This window comes from Phalaenopsis equestris, unplaced genomic scaffold (genome assembly GCF_001263595.1).
Source record: "Phalaenopsis equestris unplaced genomic scaffold, ASM126359v1 Scaffold000123, whole genome shotgun sequence".
Taxonomy (NCBI): Eukaryota; Viridiplantae; Streptophyta; class Magnoliopsida; order Asparagales; family Orchidaceae; genus Phalaenopsis; species Phalaenopsis equestris.
In genome coordinates, this window is record NW_018164565.1 from 1013356 (window position 1) to 1036739 (window position 23384).

The 23384-nt window shown below is 37.3% G+C and overlaps 1 protein-coding gene across 2 annotated transcripts in view; it reads left to right on the forward strand.

Annotated features, from left to right (window-relative positions):
- The first annotated feature begins 946 nt into the window (after window positions 1–946).
- The window catches only part of LOC110021148 (CLIP-associated protein-like), a 69578-nt gene continuing 47140 nt past the window's right edge, over window positions 947–23384 (forward strand). Inside the window, exons 1-5 of one of the 2 annotated variants that reach the window (XM_020719523.1) lie at window positions 947–1512; window positions 2427–2582; window positions 2819–2881; window positions 11762–11830; window positions 12120–12282. In XM_020719523.1, coding sequence (XP_020575182.1) covers window positions 1180–1512; window positions 2427–2582; window positions 2819–2881; window positions 11762–11830; window positions 12120–12282 — 784 coding nt within the window. In that variant the 5' untranslated portion in view covers window positions 947–1179. The remainder of the gene's footprint in view (window positions 1513–2426; window positions 2583–2818; window positions 2882–11761; window positions 11831–12119; window positions 12283–23384) is intronic. The other variant, XM_020719521.1, reaches the window with a different exon arrangement.

A 23384-nucleotide genomic window follows, 5' to 3' on the forward strand; every position in this document is an offset into this window, starting at 1 on the left:
GATCAATTTTGAAAATTTATGAATCAGAAGTATCGAACTGATTCGATAAGAATATTGAAATTATCAGATCAATTATGAATCAAAAGTATTGAACTGATTCAAAGAGAAAATTGAAATTATCGGATCAATTATGAATCAGAAGTATTGAACTGATTCAATGTAAAGTTTGAAATTATCAGATCAATTTTGATATATATATAGATTTAAAACAAAAACTCATGCATAATAATAACACTAGAACATTGACATTTACATACATGCCACCTAAACTACAAATTTTTCCATAAATGCCACCTTCCCATACATGCCATCTTCGTTATGCAATTGAGTTCAGGGAGCAGACACCAGAGAATAAAGATGAGAGTTTGGGGACCAGACGTGTCAATCCCCGCCGAGCCAATCCGTAAGGAGAACAATGAACAATAAAGCGCGATTGATTGGGGAATTCTGCTATCACGTGACATAAGGGTGAGAGAAAAGGGTTTTGGACGTTAACATAACAAAAAAAGATATAAATGTTTAATGTGTAAGGTTTGCATGATTTATGTTTTACAAATATAAATCTCAATAATTAGGTGCCATACAAATAAAAATCTCTTATATTTAAAATATATTTTTTATTTTTAAGAAAATCGGAATAGAATTTTTTTTTATGACACATCTTTTATGTAAATATTAAAGTTTAGATATTATTTAATATTTAAATATATAATATTTATGCACCTTTTGACTCATGTGCTATATATATTCGTCACTATATACTTATTTTTTAAATTCTAATTCACGGTCTGCATATTATATAATAGTATTTTTATCTTAACATAGAATTAGTACAATATCCACAGCCATAAATGGGATACTTAAGAAATTAATACTTTATCCACAACCTCAGACGTAGAACGCTCCATCTTACAGCTGAATACAAATACCTTCAAACGTACGCCAGAGCTGTCAAAGTCAGTGGCATGTCAACGTAACTTCTCTTAAATACAGTGTCAAAAGAACCAACCGCTCCGGCTATCACTAGAACCAGTAGGATTCCCTCACCAACTCGCTCCCCCTCCCTCGGCTCACTTTTCTCCATCTCGATCTCTTACTTGATTAGTGTTTGAATACGAGAAGCCATCAGATCCAGATCCAAAACCCTAACCTAGAGTTCACTTTTGCCTCCCACTCGAGATGGAGGAGGCGCTGGAGATGGCGCGTGCTAAGGATACTAAGGAGCGCTTGGCTGCCGTTGAGCGGCTTCACCAGTCCTTAGAGTCGTCTCGCCGGACTCTTTCCGCAGGCGAGGTATCTACACTAGTCGACTGCTGCATGGATCTCCTACGGGACAGTAACTTCCGGGTGGCACAGGGCGCATTGCAGGCGCTGTCTTCCGCCGCCGTTCTTGCTGGAGAACACCTTAAGCTACACTTTAATGGCCTCGTTCCTGCGATCGTAGAGCGACTTGGAGATGGAAAACAGCCTGTCCGTGATGCGGCGCGCCAGCTTCTTGTCACTCTCATGGAGGTTAGGTTAACGCAGCCAAATTATGGTTAATTCGTATCTCTCGCTGGCTTGTTTCTGCGTTTGGATTCCATCAGGGCCAGGGGAAGCTATGTTTGTTTGATATTGATGAATGTGCTTGTTGAAAGCCCGATAACGTTTCCCTTTTTTTTTTAAATAGCTGCTATCAATGAGACCTTGAAAGCTTTTACATAGTTAACAAGGTTTCTAGCGGATTAGTTAAAATTAGGAAATGTTTGGTTTATTTAATATGGCAAAACCGAGATTACTGAAAGCTTGATAGGCATTGTGATTCTGGGTTAGCCTGGTATTTGGCATCTTATTCGAATAGTTAGGATATTTGATACGTGGGCAAGCGTCCACCGTTTTCTTTGGATGCTCCATGAAGTTACATTTTCCTGGCAATTGATATTGTTACCAGTGTACACTCTCAGGCAGATGGATGCCGAGGTAAGCTGCGCTTTGAATATAATTAATGGATATATATGGCTTATAATTTCTTCTTACCTTTCATACATTAGCATCCTGGGGTGATTTGTACCTCAAACATGGCACTTCGAAGGTGGCAGCTTCATACGACTTTTGGAATATTTTATTCTCCTTTTGCCTTGGCTATTCTGAATAGAAGTAATTTTTTCTCTTACTAGCATGCAACTGCTGGAAAACTTGGATTGCAATACTATAATTAAGTGATACCAAAAGAACTAGAAATATGTAGAAAATAAATTTTGTTTGTACCGTTATTACAGAATCCTTCCGCTCAATTTATAAGGTCAGATGAAGCAATAGGTTGCAAAATCCAAGAGCATGTATTATCACGATGGCATTATGCTATTTGAAGATAAAATAGCAGGCTTATGTACTTGCTGAACTCCTAATGGTTTAATATTGCTAATGTTTAAAATGTTTGTTGATAGGTATCTTCACCAACAATTATTGTTGAAAGGGCTGGGGCTTATGCATGGACTCACAAAAGCTGGCGAGTTCGAGAAGAGTTTGCTCGCACGGTTACCGCTGCAGTTAGCCTATTTGCTTCCACAGAACTTACCTTGCAACGAGTTATACTTTCTCCAGTAAGTATATGTTTTACTTGAGCCGTGAACTTACAAATTCTTATTTTCATGGGTATATAGGATGGTTTGCTTAACTCATTTATGATTCACAACTTTTATGTACTTTATTACATTATTGATGAAAAATCTATTTAGTTGACCTCGAGTATTTGGGATTTGGATGCGATGCTAATTGCGTTGATTCATGAAAACTAAGGTGCTGCATTGTAATTTAATACTTTGTTCTTGCTTTGCAGGTTCTGCAACTGCTTAATGATCCAAACCACGGTGTTCGCGAAGCTGCTAGTTCATCAATTGAGGTGAGCTGAAATGTACTTTCAGGGCTAGTTTAGATTACAATATGACAAACTTTTCCTTAAAAAATTGTGAATGTTAATGCTCTGGTGTTCTAGCTTCAGCTTCATGCCTTATGTTGCTATTACTCTTTCTATAAACTACCTGCGGCTTTCACATATAAATGTAGTTGTTTTTTCTCACTTTTAAGCTTTTGTTTGAAATTATAATAGTCTTACATAATCGATGGCGAGAGTGATTTCAGTGGCAGTTGCAATCACGAGCTGTTTTCATATTTCAAGAGAAATGCAGCTGTAAGCAGGAAGAAGGGATCATTTCAGTGGCTGTTGAGGCTGCCTTTGGGAGGATTAAGCGGAGCTTTCTGAAATGGCTGATGGTAGGGAGTTTACATGGGCTTTAAAGATGAAGCGAGGGTCTGATTTAGTCGTCCACAAAGAATGGGTTTCATGTTACGGCAAAACATTAAGTTTGTTCAAGACTCAATGGAGAACTGGAGATTGGTGGAGAGCAATAGCCTAACCTTAAGACATGGTACAAAAATATAAAGGGTCTGAGATATAGGAAACTTTGAAATAAAAGTTGAGTGTAGAGATAATTGAATGGTAAATGATCGAGAGAGATTTTGATCCATGGTGGATTTTGGGAAGGAACCTCAAAAGAGAGGGAATAATAAGGGTTACATTGAAGAAAATGAGAGACCTGGGAGTGAACCGCATGAGGGAGGATTATGTAAAATATATCCATATGTTTAGCAAAGAAGAAATAATAGAGAATGATGTTGACATCATTTTTGAGGTTTTTCTTCCCCTCTCCTTAGAGCCTAGGATCTAGCCTTAGGATTTTTTATTTGGCTCTCTTAGAGGGCTACTACCGAAACCCACGCTATTTAGGTTCGAGCTATTTCTTGATTCATTGTAGTCTCATATGAGTGGTTTTAAATCATTGAAATTCAACTGAGTCTATTAAAACCAACGCATTGAAACTCAAGTTGAGTGCCTATAGGAATTGAAATTGCCATGGGGAAACCCCACGACATACGACGAGAGACTTACTGTTGCGAGCAATCTGCTTGACTTTGGTAGTCAGTTAGGTGAAGAACGGTCGACACTTTGTACGTTAAACGACTCTTGGCGGAGTCTTCTCTTGCCGCGCCACACGCGAATCAAACTCAAATTGGCTCGAGCGTCGGTGAGCTCGTCCAGATGACCATGGATGATGAAACGAACCTCACGAGTGTGTCCGAATATTGATTTTATTTGGAAAGGATACTCGCGTAGTACAATTCGGTGCGCAGAAAAATCGTACGCGAATTAAATTTTTTAAATAAAGTTCACAATCTTTTCAATTCGGTTGATACAAAGCTACCATTGACGACTAGCTCATTCAGTATCACAAAGAGGTAACGACTAATGAAAGTCTTCCCAAAAATCACATCATCGATTACTTGCCTAATTACCACAAGACAATGTTGTTATGTTCTATTGATACTCTTGATACCGAACTTCCGCAAACCATCATTGATGAACAACAAGAACTGGGTCTTATCTCGAATCAGACCATTCTCGTTGCACAAACATGTTGACAGATCTTGCATGACGATTTTCAACCACTTATTACTTGCTCCTTTTATTTCTTCTCGATCGATACCGTTTCTTGTTCAATAGGGATAATTTGTTCCTGTTTGATTTAATTAAGAAGGGTTTTTTTCCTCTCATGCTTGGTTTAATTGACATAAACTATGAAGGAATAATAGGTCGCCACTGACGAGATGCTCAGGATATAGATCTAACTGGTGCTATTATTGTAGCTGATATATCTAATGAGCAATATGTGAAACAACAAGACTCAACATGCGCTCCTCCATTGTGGGAAAATACAAAGATTTCCAAACTATGTGAGAAGCACCCATGAAACACCGGTGAAAACTACTATTTGCAATGCAAGCGTAAGATTTGGTCGATCTTTCGAGCACCCTCAAGCATTTGAATGAGATCGAGAAGGAACTGCCTCAAGGCTATGTAGGAAAAATCAACTTTGAGTTGAAATTTTCAACGAACATAGTGACGGGGTAGAGATGTGAGTGATATAAAGATTTGCATAGATTTTTTCATGCTGCAAGTCCACCTTTGGGATGTATACTAAGTTCCACCTTTGGGATGTATACTGAGTTACTTCGATGGTATGACTAAAGACTTAATCACGTTCCTCAGAGCATCTTAGGGAAGTTAACTCATCAAAAGTTTATGGATTTTAGTTCGATAACTGCAATGAAATCTTACGATCGTTATTGCTTCTATATGAGTGATGACAAAACCAAATAAAATCATCTAATGGACCCTCAATCTTAGCAGTTACCTACAGATTTCTTTGCTGAAGTGTTTATTCCTGACATCAAAGCTTTTGAACCCATCATGTATCATTGTGAATTATACTATCGAGTTAATGGTCACCTGGTACATTACAATAATAACAATACCGATCTAGAAGGAATGAGAGGAGCAACTTATATGTGGTTGGAAATCGTCACGCAAGGTCTGTCAACATGTTTGTGCCACGAGAATGGTCTGATTCGAGATAAGTTCCTATTCTTATTGTTCACAATGCAGTTTGTGGAAGTTTGGTATCAAGAGTATTTATAGGATAAAACAACAATGTTTTGTAGCAACTAGGCAAGTAATCGATGATGTGATCTTTGGGTTGAAAGTCTTAAGCTTTGTTGGGATAGGAAGCTCATTAGTTGTGACCTCTTTGTGATACTGAATGAGCTGGTCGTCGATTGTGGCTCTGTATCAAGCGGATTGAAAAGTTTCTGTATAATGGCGGATGTGGACTTGAAGGAAGTAATGTCAGCACCAAATTACGAACAATTGCATTTTGGTATGATGTGAGACGCCCATAGTGTGGGAACACCACTTGATTTATGTCACTATATGTACATATTCAATACTTTAATGGATCATTACAAGATTGGTATACAACTTCAGAACAACCGGAAAGTCAACAATTTAGACTATAGGCTATTTTGCATCACACCCGTGTCATTAGGAGGAGTTGGAATCAGGTCACAATTGTAACTGACATGCAATGAGGTAGCCAATGCTACTAAAGAAGGTGTAGGCAACCTTCTATGTCTCGGTCATATGACAAAGATTTTGATGGCATGTGTAGGATCCATCATTAGCCAGGAGTATGAGCCATTCAATTCGGTAGACTTCATGCGAAAGCCAGAGCAAATGCATGTATCAGGGTCGAAACTCCGGATAAGTACCTGTATTCACGGACCATTGTTCCATATATTTCTTTTTCGCTCGCTTTCACACTGTTTTCTACGCATGCCTAGCTACATGTCCAATTATTACCGATGATTATTAGATGCGTCATCTACTGAACAGAAGAATGTAACTCATCCATTCATCTCCAGCTGTCACACTTATAGAAATCTTATCGACAATCCTATCTGCCATCTTTGACGACTATAACCTCTAGAATGATGGAGCACCTTTTATTGAAATTGGACCAACACACAATTTGGGATCACAGATTAGAAGCTCCAATAACCCAATTAGCGAATGTCATACTGTGTTACCTAGCACCAATAATACTAGTTATGCTTCACGAATTGATCCTCTACTTCTCAAGCTATGTAACAGTCATACGGTCTATAATGGTAATCAATGTGTTATGCGGTTGGTTGAGGGCATTTTTACTCGTCGTTGGGGCATGCATTTTAACGACACTCGTGCGATTAAGCATGCACATCGTCACAGTGCTAAGGTGTGCGCGATGCTTACTCCAGGCGGCAGAAGCCAATGTGTTGATGGAAATGTTAAAAGAATCACACACAGAGCTGATTGGGGTTACATCTGAACTGTAGTAGTTACGTTTGGCATGCTAGCGTGTGGAACAAGGTTTGACAACTATGACAAGAAATGATGTGACTGGTGTACACAAATTGAAAAAGCTATGGGCTTCAAAACTTGATACCGCAGTGCAAACAATGTCATCTCAGATTATCTTAATTTAGCTTTAGTTCTCTATTTAGTTGGATGGATTGCAGAGTCAATAAGCATACACTTATTTCTATTTGTTTTTTTAATGACTTAAAAAAAAATACTTGATATTTAAAGAGGAGAATAAAGATATGGAGAGTCACTAAATCTTGCTGTTCCAATAGCTTCTTAATGATGATCAATGCACTTAATCAGTCACGGGAAATATATTTCTTATGGTTAATCATTTAAAAGTCATATCAACAAGTATTTTTCAGAAAATTACTCAAAACATTTTCTTGTGACTCCTTGTACTTGAACCTCTAAGAAGTTTTTTTTTTTAAATTTTTTTAATCTAATTTCTTTTTTTTTTGTGAACATTTTGACGATTCAAAACGTCTTAAACGATTCATCCCTCTTTTTAGCAAATCGCATTAGTAGCTCCTTTATGTTTGAAAATCGAGCGGCGCCTATCCGACTTTTCTGTTTAAAGGAAAGAACCCACACCCATGTCCCCTTCTTGGAGTCAAAGGAAGCAATGGACGCAACAATACCTCTCCCGAAGGATGAATCTCACATGAACCTCTCATAGTCCTAAATAACATAAACCCATAGGACTTCGAGGTAGTTCGTCTGACAAGACGTAAATTCTCACACCATCTTTTAGGCATTCCTACGATCAAATATCATACGATATAAGTCCTAAACTCTTTTTAGGATTCCGAGGCCGTCATTCGGTAATGCGTGAGTCTTCCTATCTCATTGGGCCGTTTGCATAATCGTATATTGTGCAGATATAAGTCCTAAAATTCTAATAAATTGCAGGAGTAAAAATCAAATAACTTCACTTCCAAAACATAAAGCCAAACTTTAGAATATTTTGGGAATTCATTGAGTTCCTTCTCATATCCGTGACATCACTTACTTATTGCTCATTTAAATTCCCAAAATAACTGTTCTTATTTGAGCCACTCCCACTTGATGTTTCGACAAACAATCGTGAATGCTAAACTTTGAATTTATGAAGATGAAACCTCTGACCTTAAACGATAATTATCTTGTGTGCCTTTGGTCATTTATGATGTAATTAACTACAGGGGCTTGTCTCTATAGGAAAATTAGTAACCCATATAATATAAACCCTATCTGATTATTATATTAGATAGGATAATTGTTGGTCATGATTTTTGCAGACCAAAATAGAGTGGTAAATTTCTTTATTTAATAGTTAAGCTTACTAACAAGTAGTACGCTTATCTTTCGAGATGTTATATCACTTTTTGTATCATGGTCAACTATATAAATTATTAGATATATGAGATCTTTTCGATCTCATTTATTTCAAAAACCAGAATAATATTTTTTAAAATCAAAATTATATGCATATTAAATTAAATTTTTTTCAAAGCAATTCACATATTCCAGTTTGACGACCGATAAATGGTTGGAAGGAGAGAGCAATTTGAAAAAAATGCCAACGAGAATTTTTCTCATGCTAAAACAAAATGAATTTTCATTGATCAGTAATTAGCCTCATGGCTCCTTTTATAAGAAAATGATCTTTTCAAACAATTACATAAATCACCCAAGTAGATAAACTCAAAACAAATAAAATAAATTCAATAAAGAAAACAACTAAATCTACATAGCTAAAATGACCTTTATTTGCATCCACTAATAACTAATGAAAACAACAAATGGTCTTCAATCTTGTTGTGTGGGTTACATACGTGTCTTGATTGGACAATTGCCATCAATTCCTTCTGGGTTTGAAGGACTATTTTAGAGGTTTATGTTGAAGATATTCATCAAATAGAATTGGGGAACGGGTTTCAATTTCATAACGTGTTAGTTAAGAATCTTCTAATGACGGACAATAGTGGAAATGAATGATGTAATGATGCTTACTTTAAGGGCCCAATGAAACCTCATCAAAGAAAATATACCCAACATTTGATTTATTTGGAGTGGTTGAGAAACTAGGATCGATATTGTTAGTAGGATGTAGAAACTGCACTTGCAGAGCTACATGTAGGAAACTTTGAAGGTTCAAAAGTGCCTATATATGGCAATAAATCTTCAATTATTGAAAGATGGATTGATGTTCAGGTTAGTAGACAAATTAATAATATATTTATTTACCTCAAACTTTAACTATTTTATATCATTCCATAGGCTTGGGCATGTAACTTTTGTGTATGTCAAATATATAAGGCATTTAAGAATAATACACAGTAACACAATTGCCTTATAATATTCCCAATAATATCACTTTGAAGTTATCATGAGAAGGGACAATGAGGGATTTTATGACTAAATTAAATTCTCTTTTTTGTTTTTTGCATAAAAAAATGAAAAGCTTTATATAAATAGGTGGATAAGCAACTATTGTGTAAAGAAACAATTATGAAAGCCAATCTCTAATTCAGGAAAATAGAATTACCTGCACAATAACAATTGAATTTTGCTGTTCACGAATTACTGAATTATTTTAGACGGAAAATTATTTTCTGGAGTTTGTTAGATTGTTGTAGATGGAAAGCAACTATTAACAGACTGTTGACCTGCTTTTGCTGAAAAGATGCTAAACATGACTTCAAAATTATCTGAACCCTTTATTTCAGGCAAGGTTGTATATGTTGATCATGCCTGGCTTATTAATTAGATCATTAAAATTCATTTTGGGCAAAGCTTTGGTGAGTATATATGCAATTAATGAGTTTCTTGGAACATTATTTAGTTGGGATAATTTATTTTTAATTTTTTAAAATGCAATGTTAGTCTATCGCAATGTATTCAATTCTATCATTTTGGATAATTTTTTTGTAATATTTATGGTAGCTTGATTGCTGCAAAACTTTTTTTAAATTTTTTTCATTTGATAGTTCAGTCATTCTAATAATATTTTCAACTACATTCCTTTGCGAAAACCAAGCTCTCTACTTTCATATATTTTGCTTGAACGCTAGTTCTCAAACTGCATTTGTTTAGTCATTCTCCATTTAACTATGTTTTTCCATCCTTAATTAAAGTAATTAGAGATGGTTCTTCGTTATGATTTGTCACTAATCTGATTGCATATGTGAAATTTTAATTTTCTTATTGATGACTTTTTATGCTACATCTCTTTTCTTGGTGTTATTTTGATGTATTTTAGAATGTGAGTAATAGCTTTCAATTCTGTCTTTAGTAGGGTTGCACATTTATTGTCTAACAATATTAATGGGGAACCCAATACTAGAATGGGTGGAGAGAGGTGGATGTGTTTGCTCATATGATTTTGTTTCCTATGTTTTTTAGTGGGCACATTTTTAATTGGGATCCTATTTCTCTTTATTGGATTCATTAAAGTTTCTACATGCTTGCATCCTAGCATTCTTATTTTTAAATTAGTTCAATAATATGTTTCGTTTCCTAGTATCTTATCGATCATGCCACTTCCCTATCCGGAAAATATATTTCATTTGTTGCCTCAAAACTTCTAGTGAGAAACTTTTTAATCTGATTAGCTTTTCTTAGGTCATATTTTTGAACATCATATACATAAACAAACATAATTATCCGTTTCCATTATGTGAGTACTTGAAAAGAGAGTCTGATTAGCTTGATACTGAGTGTACCCTTACTGTTCAACTTGTTCAAAGAATCTGCCAAATTAAATGTGAGAAGATTGTTTGAAGGCCATATATAGCCTTTATGAGTATGCCGATATTTCTCAGACTTTTTAGTCTAAGTGGGAACTTCATGCATACTCTCTCAACGTCAACATCAAGAAAAAAACATTCTTAATGTCAAGTTGATGCAATAACTATTTTAAATTTTCTTTAGGCGTGTGAAGCCTGAATTAGGTTGAGTTTAATAATGAGAGAGAAAATTTACTAATAGTCAATACCATGTGCTTGGTTTTACCCTTTTTCGATAAGCTAACCTTTAAATTTATCCAAGCCTGTATTTGTTTTATATTTGATTATAAAGATACATTTTCATCCAACCATTTTTTTCATCGTGGAAGCTCCGAAGCTTCCCACACATCATTATTTTTTAAGGCTTGCTCTCCTTATGGTAGAACTTTCTTCCATTTGAGGATTTTGAGAGCTACGTGAATATTATTTGAAATCTAAATTTTATCAAGAGAAGTGGCAAGAGCACAACATCCAGTGAAAGCCTTTGATAATTCCTGAAATTATAGATTTGGTATTTGTTGCATGACCTCCTCGCCTTCTTTAAGGTAATAGGATATTGGAGATCAGTTTCTACATCTTTTTATTTTTTCTTATATTGTTGTGCTTCATTAGTCCTTGGTCAGCTTTGAATTCTTAAATAGGCTGGAGATATATTGATTGCTAGCCTTCTTGGTTTTTTTTCCTGTTAGTATAAGTCTGATGCTTAATCTACATGTTATTGTGTTTGTTTACATCGTGATGAGGGAGTTTACAGTTTTAGTGAGGCTTCAATTGGTTGTATCTACTAATATGGATGGATATTGAATTTTTTAATCTTTTGCAATTTTTTGGGTTTGACAACGGTTTAAATTATCACAAATTATAGTGATGCTTGAAATGTTTTTGATTTTTCTGTTTTTTTTCCCGTTTATTTATTTATATGATTGGGGAAAAGATTAAGCATGGGGGAATAGTTTATGTTCTTATGTGATAACACTAGCATAATGTATATGACCTGATTTACTGGATGCACTGTATCCCAAAATACTTTAGTCATGTCAAATTATTTAAAATTGAATTAATTCATGCATGTTTGATATTCTAAGTTGGACATGTATTGTGGCAACTTGGTTATGAAAGACTTCTCTTCTCTTTTCATGATGTGCATGTTTCAGTGTTTTACTGGAAAATATTTTTAAGGCTTTAAAGCTTTCCATTGCATCCTTTCATGCAGGAGATGTACGCTCAGGCTGGACCTCAGCTTCTTGAAGAACTGAATCGTCAACAGCTTACGTCATCCATGGTAATGATTAATAAGTTTTTCATTTTAAATCTTTTTGTTTTTTGCATCCTTTTGGATAATTGTTCGCCTGCGTCCATTATTAGCTTTCAATATATATATATATATTATATATATATATATGTATATATATATATATATATGTATATATATATATATATGTATATATATATATCTGTGTGTGTGTGTTGTGTGTATGTCTTAATGCCTAAATGTCTGTATTTGTGCATGTGTGTATGTTTTTCTTATGGAGTGGCATTAACTATATTCTTTTATCAACTTTGTGCTGCAGATGAAAGATATTAGCGCTAGACTAGCAAGAATAGAACCAAAAGTTCACCGATCAGATGGAGCTGGAACTCATTTTATTTCCACCGAAATCAAATCGTCTAATAGCCACAAAAAGGGCAGTCCGAGGACTAAGATTACTCCGAGGGAAACCTCTCTTTTTGGAGGTTGGTGCTACTTTTTGCCTTGCAGTTGCGATCCTTTTATGTTATGGTCTTATAATTTACTAGAAAAATTTCGTGATAAAACGTTGCTATGTCGCCAATTCTGGCTTAGGTGTACAATTTTTATAAGTTCTTAAGATTTGCTTATTATGGCTATGAAGTTTTGTTATCATTGCATGCTGATTAAATGACCACATGGTAAATGAGCTGGATGAGTATGTTTGATTTCTCTGTAGGTGTACTTTTTATTTTCTTGGATATTTAAAATTGAGAAAAAAATGGGTTTAGGGTTTGATTTCTACCCGAGCCACCTCATCCTCTTATCTCACGCTGCAGTCTACCTACACTCAACATCCTCCGCCCAGCCTCTACACCTAAACCAATTTCACTTCTTCATACAAAGAAACCGCAACTCCATCTTCTTTTATATGCATCTGTTACTCCCAACCCAATCACCGGCAAACTGCAGTATAGCTGAGTTCTTATGTATTTGTGCACGTTGTTCTAAAGCGGCAGAGAAAATTGCTTAAACTAAGTATTTGTACACGATGTTCTGATATGGCGCTAATATCTTGTATTTTTTTTATGCAAGTATCTTGTGAACGATGTTCTAATACGGTGCATTAACTTGTACCGGTTCGGCCCAGGGATTTGGAGGGGCGGCTGTCCCTCTATGTAGGGGAGTGTCGCCTCTTTTTAAGAGGGGGCCCACTCCTAGTTATTTAGAGATATAAATTTACTTTTGTTGGTGTTTAGGGTTCAATTTTTGTTGTGAATTGCTTTGGGCAGCCGTCGAATTCTTCTTTTCCCTCTACTGGCTGTAACCTAGAGTTCCAAGTGGTGTCTCGGCTGTATCTTGGTATCTAAGTGATGTTTATCCTTCCCATACCTTTCCCCCATCCCTTCCCACATCACTCCCACATTCCCTCTCCTTTCTCCTGGCTGCCTCCACCCAAAACAACCCTCCCACAGCTGGTCGTATCGCTTGCTTGCTGTCTGAACTCATGGAGACTACTGTCCTGCTATTTCTAGATTGCCAGCTGCCTCCTTGTCACCACTCCGGAGGTCCAAACCCCAAGTGACATCACGTACACCCTAGATCCAACCCTATTTCCAGTGTTTTAATGTTATTTTATTGCAATTTCAGATTAATTTCAGATTTTCCTACTGATTGTAATTTCAGACTTTGAATTCAGTAATATTATATGTTTCTTTTGGGTGTTTGTTAAATTTATGTATCATATTATATTATAGCTAGCCTAACTCTAGCTCCATCCAAGTGTTATCAAAATCTACCAATACCTAACCCAAATCACACCCAAAATCTTTCCTCCTTGTTGATTTTTGAAATTAGCAACCCTATCTTTTTCTGCATCCTAAATCAGCCTCATGCACCTTCTTTCATCTCCCAAACCTAAGCCTTAGCCACTGATGAACTTATCATGGAAGAGATGCAGTGGAAAATTCACCAGCTTTGGCAAAAGTTCGCTGAAATTGAGGAAGGGATCCACAAAGAGATCATTGCTGATTGTGATAGTGAAATTTGAAGAGTAGAGTAAGAGTAAAATCTGAACCCCTTCCTTAGGGATGATTCTAATGAAGAGGAGGATAGACCGTGACGTTTTATGATTCAATATCAAAGGAGGTCGAGAGAAGGATCGACTTTTGGAGGGCACAGAGTCATGCGAGTGAATGTAGATTTATCGGATTTTGAGGGTTGAATGAATCTGGATGACTTCATTGAGTGATTGCAGGCCATTGAGAGGATTTTTGAATATAAAGATGTATCAACTGATAGGACGGTAAAGCTTGCTGTCTTGAAACTGAAGAAGAGTGTCTCTTTGTGGCGAGAGAACCTGAATAGAGTGAGATAGAGAATGTGGGAATGAAAGCTTCAGTTGTTGTAACCTCCCATTGTTGAAAGCTCTCTGACTGTGATCCGAAAAATTCCTGGATCCCTCTGGCGACTGCACCGTCCCCTATGGCACCCGATGATTTTTCTTCACTTGAGAGCAAACATCCATCTTGGTCCAATGTTCTGGGAGCTCAATATTGATCAGATTTGGGCCTGTGTGTCATGCATATACTGCTGAATCCTTCCAAGGTAACCCACGGTTTGCTCAACCTGATTTGAAGTGAAGGTAATCTGAATCTCCCCGAATGGCGGGGGCCATGGCGGCAAGGAATCGATTTTGATATCCTAAAATGTTCTTTGTCTTGCTGTTCTATGTCTGAAATTGCGTCTCATTCCTATCATTCGTCGTTGCCAAAACTAATCCCATCGATCGTGCTATACTGACCAGGGAATTTGTAATCTCAGGCTCCGTGGAAAAAGACGATATGCTTCCCATCCTTGGTGAATGAGTAGATGTTTCTAAATATGTCGTGCCGATTCATACAGTCAAATTGCCACGGTCTCCCTAACAACAAGTGGCTGACATCCGTGGGTATCACGTCGCACCACACCAGATCTTGCAACTGATTTCCATTTAAAACTTCATCATACACCTCTGGTTAATGCTAACATTGTTCTCCTTCAGTCACGACAAAGAATGTGGCTGGGAATGCCTTGAAGTCATGACACCCAATTTCTTCACCATCTGCGTAGACACCACATTCTTCTTGTTGCCTTTATTGATGATAAGACTGCATCCCTTTCCGTTCATAGTGCAATAAGTGTAGAATATGTTGTGGTGAAGCAACTGCAGATTCCTCGTATTCTGTGTTTGTAGGACCCGTCAAACCACGAGCATCTTGCTCTCATTCGGTTAAAGGTGATACACCTGACCTTATTCTTGGGCTGTTTTTTGTCGCTAACTTCCTTCATTGCGCCCTGCTCAATAAAAGACACAAGTCGATTCGTTGGTTAGCTGATGATAATGTGCCCAAATCCATGACATCTAAAGCATTTTTTTGGCTTGGACATTAGTAGGGGTGTTTTTTTTCTCAGGCTTCTTCTCACTCAGGGTGACTGTCCATATCCGATCCAGTTTCTCAACTTCGTAAGATATGCTCTTACTGATGTCTCCAAGTGGGGGTAGCTACCTGTTCTGTTTATGCTGTCTCTCTACCTTCAAGGCGAAGGTCTGGACATCTCCCAATGATCAATAGGGTTGCAACTGCACAACGTTGCTGATAGCGAGCTTCAATCCCTCCAGATATCAAATTATGAAATGGTCCTCTGGCTCAACCAACTCACACTTCATCTGTAACTGGTTAAACTAGGCCGTGAACTCCTCCACTGATAGCTTTATTTGCTATAAGTGGTCGAGTTTTATAAACATATCCTGATTGTAATGACGAGGTAGATTTTTCTTATGCATCTTCTTCCTTATCTTCTCCCACTTATCAATCTTATCACTCTCCTCACTTGTTCTCTGCCTCTGCATGCTTTCACGTCACAAGGAAGTGTTCTTATTCAACTTGATGGATGCTAGTTACGTCTGTTGATCCTCTGATTCTTTATACTTGAAGATTCACTCAATTGGTTGCAATATTAATAAAGTCGTTTGGATCCGTACCTCCCACGGACTCTTGTAGATCCGGTTTGATGCTAAATTCTCTGTCTTTCATCTGTAGCCTTCTCTCTTGGTTTTCTCTGATATTGAATTCCAAAATGTGGGTGCATGTCTTACTCTTCGCTGAAGTCATCTCTATGGAAGGGATTTTTTATCCTCGTCTCTTTCTCCTTTTCAATTCTCCATATCACGATCGAGGGTAATCTTCCCCTGGGCTTCATTGCCAATCTCTGTAAGCCTCTGCTGAGACGATGGGGTTCTTGCTATATTTTTTTCGGGTAAGCTCGGGCTTGTTTTTCCTTGGTGACATGATTAGAGTTTGATATTTGTGTGAGTGGAAATGGTATCTTGTAGCAGGAAATAAAGTTTTGTGATGGTTTGAGTATGAAGGATGCTAGGAATCCCCGGTATAAGATTAGAGTAAAGCTAGCTCTGATACCAATGGATATTAGAGTTAACCCAAACTATAATAGAAATGCAATTTTTATTGTTGAAATTCAGAAGGATTACGAAAAAGGTTCTTAAAACATGAATAAAAAAACACACATCACAAATGACCCTCTAGGGCAAGGAAGAAAGGGGTGAATGCTGACTGACTGATAGGTGGGTGGTGATTTGGGATGTTGCGGTAGTAGAGTGGGTGTTGGAGGGGGTTGACGACAGAAGGTGGAGGTGCAGGAGGAGCTCGCGGTAGGAGGTGGCGATGCATCAGGTGGGTGTTCAAGGAGGGAGCGGCGGTAGGTTGGGGTTCAAGGAGGGCTAGCGGCGGTAGGTTGGGGTTCAAGGAGGCTGCAACAGTCATGACAATGATGAAAACAAAGGCAAGATTGTGGAGGATGTGGGGAAGTTGAGTATAATCACCACTTCGGAGCAAGATACAGTTGGAACATCACTTGTCCTCGGATACTTTTTTAAGAGAAAAAAACTTGGGACGCCAACGACTGTTTTGACTATAGCCCATCAACATGGACCGACCAACCTACTCCCCTCTGGGCTGAATCGGTTCAGCTCCATAGGGAGCTCCGTGTCATAGACTTACAAGGATATTACAATATTACTTTTAATGTTGTTATTCTGTTACTTTACTATGAGGGCTTAGATGTCTCTAGAGTTGAGGGTGAAGCCTCTCCTACACTAGGATAAAATCGCGGGAGCATCATTATTGAAGCCTCTCCTACACTAGGAAAAAGGTTCGTGATGCCACAACACTCGGGATTATGTTAGTCTCACGATCACGGGGGATGGGTCTGAGAGATCTCGTTTATCCTCTTTCCTTTTTTTGTTATTTTTTTCCTTATTTTCTACAACTTTTCTTTTTTCCTTCATTTATAGTCATTTCTTTTTTTTCTTATTTTCCAATTAGATTTTTTTCTATTAGGAGACTTTTTATAGTTTGTAGAAGGTTTTTAGGATTTCAACTTCTTTAGTTTCTGAGTATTGTGAGATTTCTCTCTGAATTTCAATCTCTAGAGTGTTGCAGCCTCTTCCCTTCTCAAGTGGTGTGTTTTTAGCTTGCTTGAGAACCTCTGGTGGATCCCTCTCACCATCCTCACCCATAGTTTCTTGCAGGAGAATTATTCTTGGTCACCTGCTATTGTCCGCAGGAATCTACACGTTTATGCTCCTGATTTGTTGTTCCAACCACAATTTGCGCTAATTATTAACATTCTCCTGTCCTCCTACGCTTATTATCGATCTACAACATCTCCTACAGTTTTGTGCTTTATCACATCGCTAGGAGCCCATGTTAACATGACTGAGCTCCTAATGAGAACTTCCTCCAAAAAAATGGTTGAATTTGACATGACCATGTCTTTGCAACATTTGAATAATGAATCTCAATTAAATTACAAATTTGAATGATATTATTCACCCCTAAGATAGGCTTGCTTACTCCATGTTTTAACTAGAGAGGTTTACTTCTAAAATTAAAAGTTTTCTGATGACGATATCTAATTCGGATGAGTTCATTTTAAAATAAATTCAAATTATAAAGATATAAAAAGCGTTTAAATGAAATTATATCATCCAATGCTTAAAACAAATCTTTATTGAGTTTGGGAACTTTGATATTAACCTAGCTCACAAGGAATGAATGCCATATCAAATTTGTTACTACATTCATACTCAAAATAATCTTTAAGGAAGAATTGTTCAAAACTTATTTTGTACGTTCATAACACGGGCTTAAGCAGGGTATTACAATGGTTTACAAATTAACAGCTAGACTTCGTTAATTTTCCCTTTTCACCAATTGAACCCTAAATTAGGTCTAATTCTCAACACTCCCCCTCGAGTTTGGCAAAACGTATCCACTAGGCCCATCTTGTCACATAACCTATACAAATTTAATGAACTAAGGGTGCGTTTGTTTCAGCGTTTATAATCATGGTTACAAACGTAACGCTGTTGACACTAACCGCGACAGCAAAATAAATAGTGTCGCGACCGCTGGCTGGGCGCTGTGCCCCACGTTTGCAACATAAAATATTTTTGGCTTATCCTTGGAGCTTCGCGTGCCCTAGCATCTTCTCATTACGCGCAACGCAACCGTTCCCTTGGTCGAAAGCTTGGCTTACCTTTGTCGATCGCTGACGTCTCCTCTGTTTTATCAAAGCTATTTCTTTTCCTTTTCTTCCTTCTCATAGGGCCATCCTCGCAAAAAGCAATTATTATTATTATTTTTGTTTTGTTTTGTTCTTCTCCTTCTCACCTCTCCTTTTCCCTCATTAGGGTTCAGGGAACGATGATGTTTAATGTTTTTGTTCTGGTTGATTTTAGGGTTTAGAGGTTGGCATGTTTGGCAGCTATGATGTTATCCTTATTTACATTTTATATCTTTTCTTATATGACGTCATGATTTGAGGTGTTGAGGCTAGTGCTTTCTTGAAGTTAAGGAGGATGATATATTATTCTACATAGATCTATTTTAACTCGACCCAAAGTCAGTAGATGTTTACAATTGATGTCAAACTCTTTTACCAGTATAATTTATCTTGTTATTCACTTGAGTGAGCTAAGTCAAAGTAGAATTAGATTCAAGTTAAACTCCTTTTGCTGTTGTGATCCTTTTGTAGCTCTTGAACACAGAGTCAACTCTTTAGAGAAATTGTGGTTGAATTGATGATCTCTACCTACTAAGAGAAAATGGAAATTATGCCAAGCACCTTTGTTTGTGATTGTAGCTCAAAGAAAAGTTACTTCCATATAATTAGTGGTTACTTTCCAAGGATTGCACTTAAAGTTTACATTATTTTGTTGGTAGTGGCACATATAGCTCCTTTTGGAAGAGTGGTTTACATTTTTTTGTATCCAAAAAAGAGAGTGGTTCTTTAAAAAACTTAACAGAAAAAATACCTTGCTTAAATTCCTATTCATTCTTGACTTTGGTGTCACGAAGCTATACATAAAAAAGATGAACTTCACTTTTAAAAAGTTACTAACAACGATATTAAAATTAGAGTTTTGTTATCTCGTTTCACGTTTATGTTTCTCTTTTGCAATATTTTGTTGTTTGTTTTTAGAATCTTTGACTATTTATGATAAGAGAGCAATTGCTACCACATAAAAGTGAAATTTAGAGCGCAAGTTCGCCAATTTTCTTTGTAAACATTAAAATTTAGGTGTTGAATATGTAAATATATAGTAATCGTGAGGCATATATGAAAATGTTACTTCTATTTTAATTACCTTTGAATTCCACTGCACGAAGTTCATCTCCAGGTCATTAGCTTCTGAAACCAGTTTTTCTTAAGTTACAACCCAAAAAACATACCCTAAGCCCTTGAGTTAGGTAGTCAACAACTTGCTCTCTAGTGGCTACATGACTTAGCTCAAACTCCACATGTTTGGTTCTATCTTGTTGCATCAAGTCATTAGCAATGTTAATTGTTGACTTCTTGTCGCGCCGCAACATCATTTGAGTTCCTTGGTTCACCTTGAGCTCAACCAACACGGTTTTCAGCCACATCATATCAACAACTCCTAAGGCCATGGCCTTGTACTATGCCTCTTCTGTTGACCTCGCTATTACAAACTGTTTTTTGCTCTTGCAAGAGATTAGTTGCCCCCTACGAACGTGTACTATCCTGAGGTGGATCTTTGTCACCTATGCACAGTCAGGGTCACAAAAGCACTCAATTTCTACATGCTTATTCTTCTTCAAGATCAAATCCTTCCTTGGTGCACTCTTCAAGTACTTCAGAATCTGATACGTTGCATCCGTATAGCCCTTTGTTGGATCATGCATGTAGTAGCTCACCACGCTTACTACAAAAGCAATGTTGGGTCGAGTGTGATGCAGATAGATTAGACGACCCATCTATCTCTGGTATATCTGACGATCAACTGGTTCTCTTGCCTTAGCACTCAGTTTGGCCTTCTGGTCAATTGAAGAAACTGTTGGTTTGCATCCTAGCATGACTGTTTCCGTGAGATCTAGTACAAACTTTATATGGGAGAAAACCATCCTCTTTGATCCACAAGCCACTTCAATCTAAAAAAAGTATCCGAGCCGTCTAATATTCTTCACCTCAAATTCATTACTCTGTTTTATCTTTAGTTAGGCAATCTTTGCCTCATCATCACCGGTAACAATGATGTCATCATAATACACGATTAGTATAATGGTGTGACTTTTATGTTGTCGAAAGAACCCATATGGTTTGTATTGATCTCTTGATATCTCATGCCCATCATAGCCTTTCTAAATTTTTCAAGCTACGCTCGAGGAGACAACTTCATGCCATACAATGACTTCCTGAGCTTACACACATTGCCCACTGTCTGGACCATACCGAGTCCTGGCGGTATCTACATACATGCCTTTTCTAGTTACTCGCCATGAAGAAATGCATTATTCACATCGAGCTGCTGTAACCGCTACCCATCATTCAGTTTAAGAGAAACCAGTTTCCTTAGCGTGCTTGTCTTTACTACTGGTGCAAAGGTTTCATCATAGTTAATATCTTATGTTTGGCCGCTCTACTTTCTCTTTTATAGTTTGCTTCACTGTAAAGACTCACTTGCACCAAACTGCCTTTTTCTCTTTCAGTAGAGGCGCTATCTCCCATGTTTGATTTTTATCGAGAGATATAAGCTCTTCATGCATAATTACTCCCCACTTGAGATCCTCCTTAGGAACTTGCCTACATTTGAGTATAAAGAAAGTGTTCAAAGATGCAATGAATGCAACATGTAATGATGATCTATTAGAATATGTAACAAAGTTAGCAATTTCATGTTCCCATAAAAAATGATCGGGAGAATAACCTGCATTGTTGCGAGAGGTCTTTCTTAAAGTCAAGGGGTTAGGAGGAGGAGGAATCATATCACCTGGGAGTTCTGCGTCGGAGGTGGATGCTGTAGGTGTCTCAATATTGAGGAAGACCAAGATAAGGGACTAGCTGACACAAGTGACACTGCAGACATCGTTCCATCATTTTGCTTCCTTCTCCGTGTATACACTCTTAACTCACCTTCACCTTAAATCCCACCACCTCTGTGTTAACTTTCCTCATTTTTTGGTTATTTAACTGATTCATCCCATATAACAGGACAATGCATTGCTTCTACATGTATCACTTTCTCACCATTGCTACTCACCCCTCTTGCCTCATATCTCTAGTATTTGGGGAGTCGCTAAAGCGTGAGATCGCCTTCTGGGTGTAGTATGATTCAAATTATCTAAATGACACATCCATGCTGACAAACAATCCCTTTTCTATTGGGCTCCAACAGACATACCTCTTCTGGGTAGGAAAATAACCTACCAAAACACATTTCAGAGCTCTGGGATCCAACTTCCCTACTTATGTTTTTTATCCTTTACAAAATATACACATCAAAAAACCTTTAATGGGAGGATCCTGTTATTATCTCATTTAACATTTGACAAGGAGACTTTTAATCAAACGCTCTCGAGTGTATCTTGTTGAACAATTGAGTAGCTGTCAAAACTGCTTGTTCCCATAAGTGCTTTGGGACTTTGGTTGTGATCATCACGCTTCGGTTTACTTCTAGAAAGGTGTTTATTCTCTCTCTGCCACTCCATTTTGTGCCGGTGTGTATGGACCAACGGTTTGATGCTTTATCCTTTGGACCAACAATTAAATTATTCCCTAAATGCTTTGTTAGTTTACTTTGTCTCATTATCATATTTAAATACATTCACTTTTGCACCATATTAAGTCTGGATTGTCTTGTGAAAGTCTTTAAAGCAAGCAAACACATTATTCTTTTTTTTTCTGAAATATAACCAAGTAACTCGAGAAAAAAAACAATCAATAAATGTCACAAAACATCGATAATCATTCATAGACCTTGTAGAACCAAGTCCTAAAATATCAAAATTTATCAAATTATAAATAACAAAACTCTTATTTACAAAACTGATATAAAAATTTCTATTAAGCTTCCTAAACTCACAAGAAACAAACAAGCCTTTGTTTATTTGTTTTTTTATACAACGAATGATACAACCGACTCGATAAATTTAAACAAGAGTGTCCCATGCATCTCTGATATAGCAACCATATATTCTCCACACTCCTCTCAGATTCTCCTACGCCAGCACTCTCTACCATGGATGTTAAAGTTGAGTTCATCTCCTCCCAGCTCAAGTATCAGAGTCCATTATCACGTTTCAGTCCCAAGTCTCTGACCTGTCTCTTTTTCTTGGAAGATCACCTTAGAAATATTAATAGAAAAAATATATTTTAGCTGGAGAATAATGTCACTAATGGATAAAAGTTTCACTGAAAAAAGAGTATGCAATATTTTGGACAAAGTCATATAATTGACACCCTTTATTATTCCCTTAACAAATACAGGCTGTGATGTACCATCAATAGTGTGGATGTTCTCTACTACTGCTAGGGGAGTATAGGAAGAAAACTCTATAGGGGTATCTATCACGTCAAGATGTACCATAATATACTATCAATTCTGATGATCCTTTGGTGAAAATAGAGGCAATATCATGTGTATTACAAGTACTTTTGTCGGAGTGAGCATAAGTGTCAATGTTACCCCTTGACGACGACAGTTTGGAAGCATCCCCAGCCCCATCTCTTGCTGCTTTCCGCCTCTTCTTCAACAACTCAAAACACTCATGATCTTCATTAGTAAAACCACTTCTGTCTCTCCTTCCTTTGCTAAGATTTGCTTGATAGCCCCTTTTTCCATCTTCTTGACCATCATGGCCTCGACGACGGTTTCCACCTTGTCCACGTCCAGCTGTCTCTCTCCCCTTAGCCTAGGACAGGTTTTGCTCAGATTCTCAACTTTATTGCAGCTGTAGCACTTGCTAGTCTCCTCCTGTACATCTATCATACTTGAGTTTGAGGCAGCCAAAGGTTGATTGTGCACCTGAAAGTCCACTCGACTCAGCTAGGAGGTCGGTATAGTTGCTTGAGTTAGGAGGACAAAAATCTTCTCCGATCAAAGATTATGTTCAGATGAGCCAAAAACTATATAGTCTTTATCTATGCAAAGATCTCCCTCTTTTTTCACTTTAGATCACCACAGCTTAACATAAGTGATAAGTGATCAAAATGTGCACACAACCACTCTAGCTTGATGTAGTAC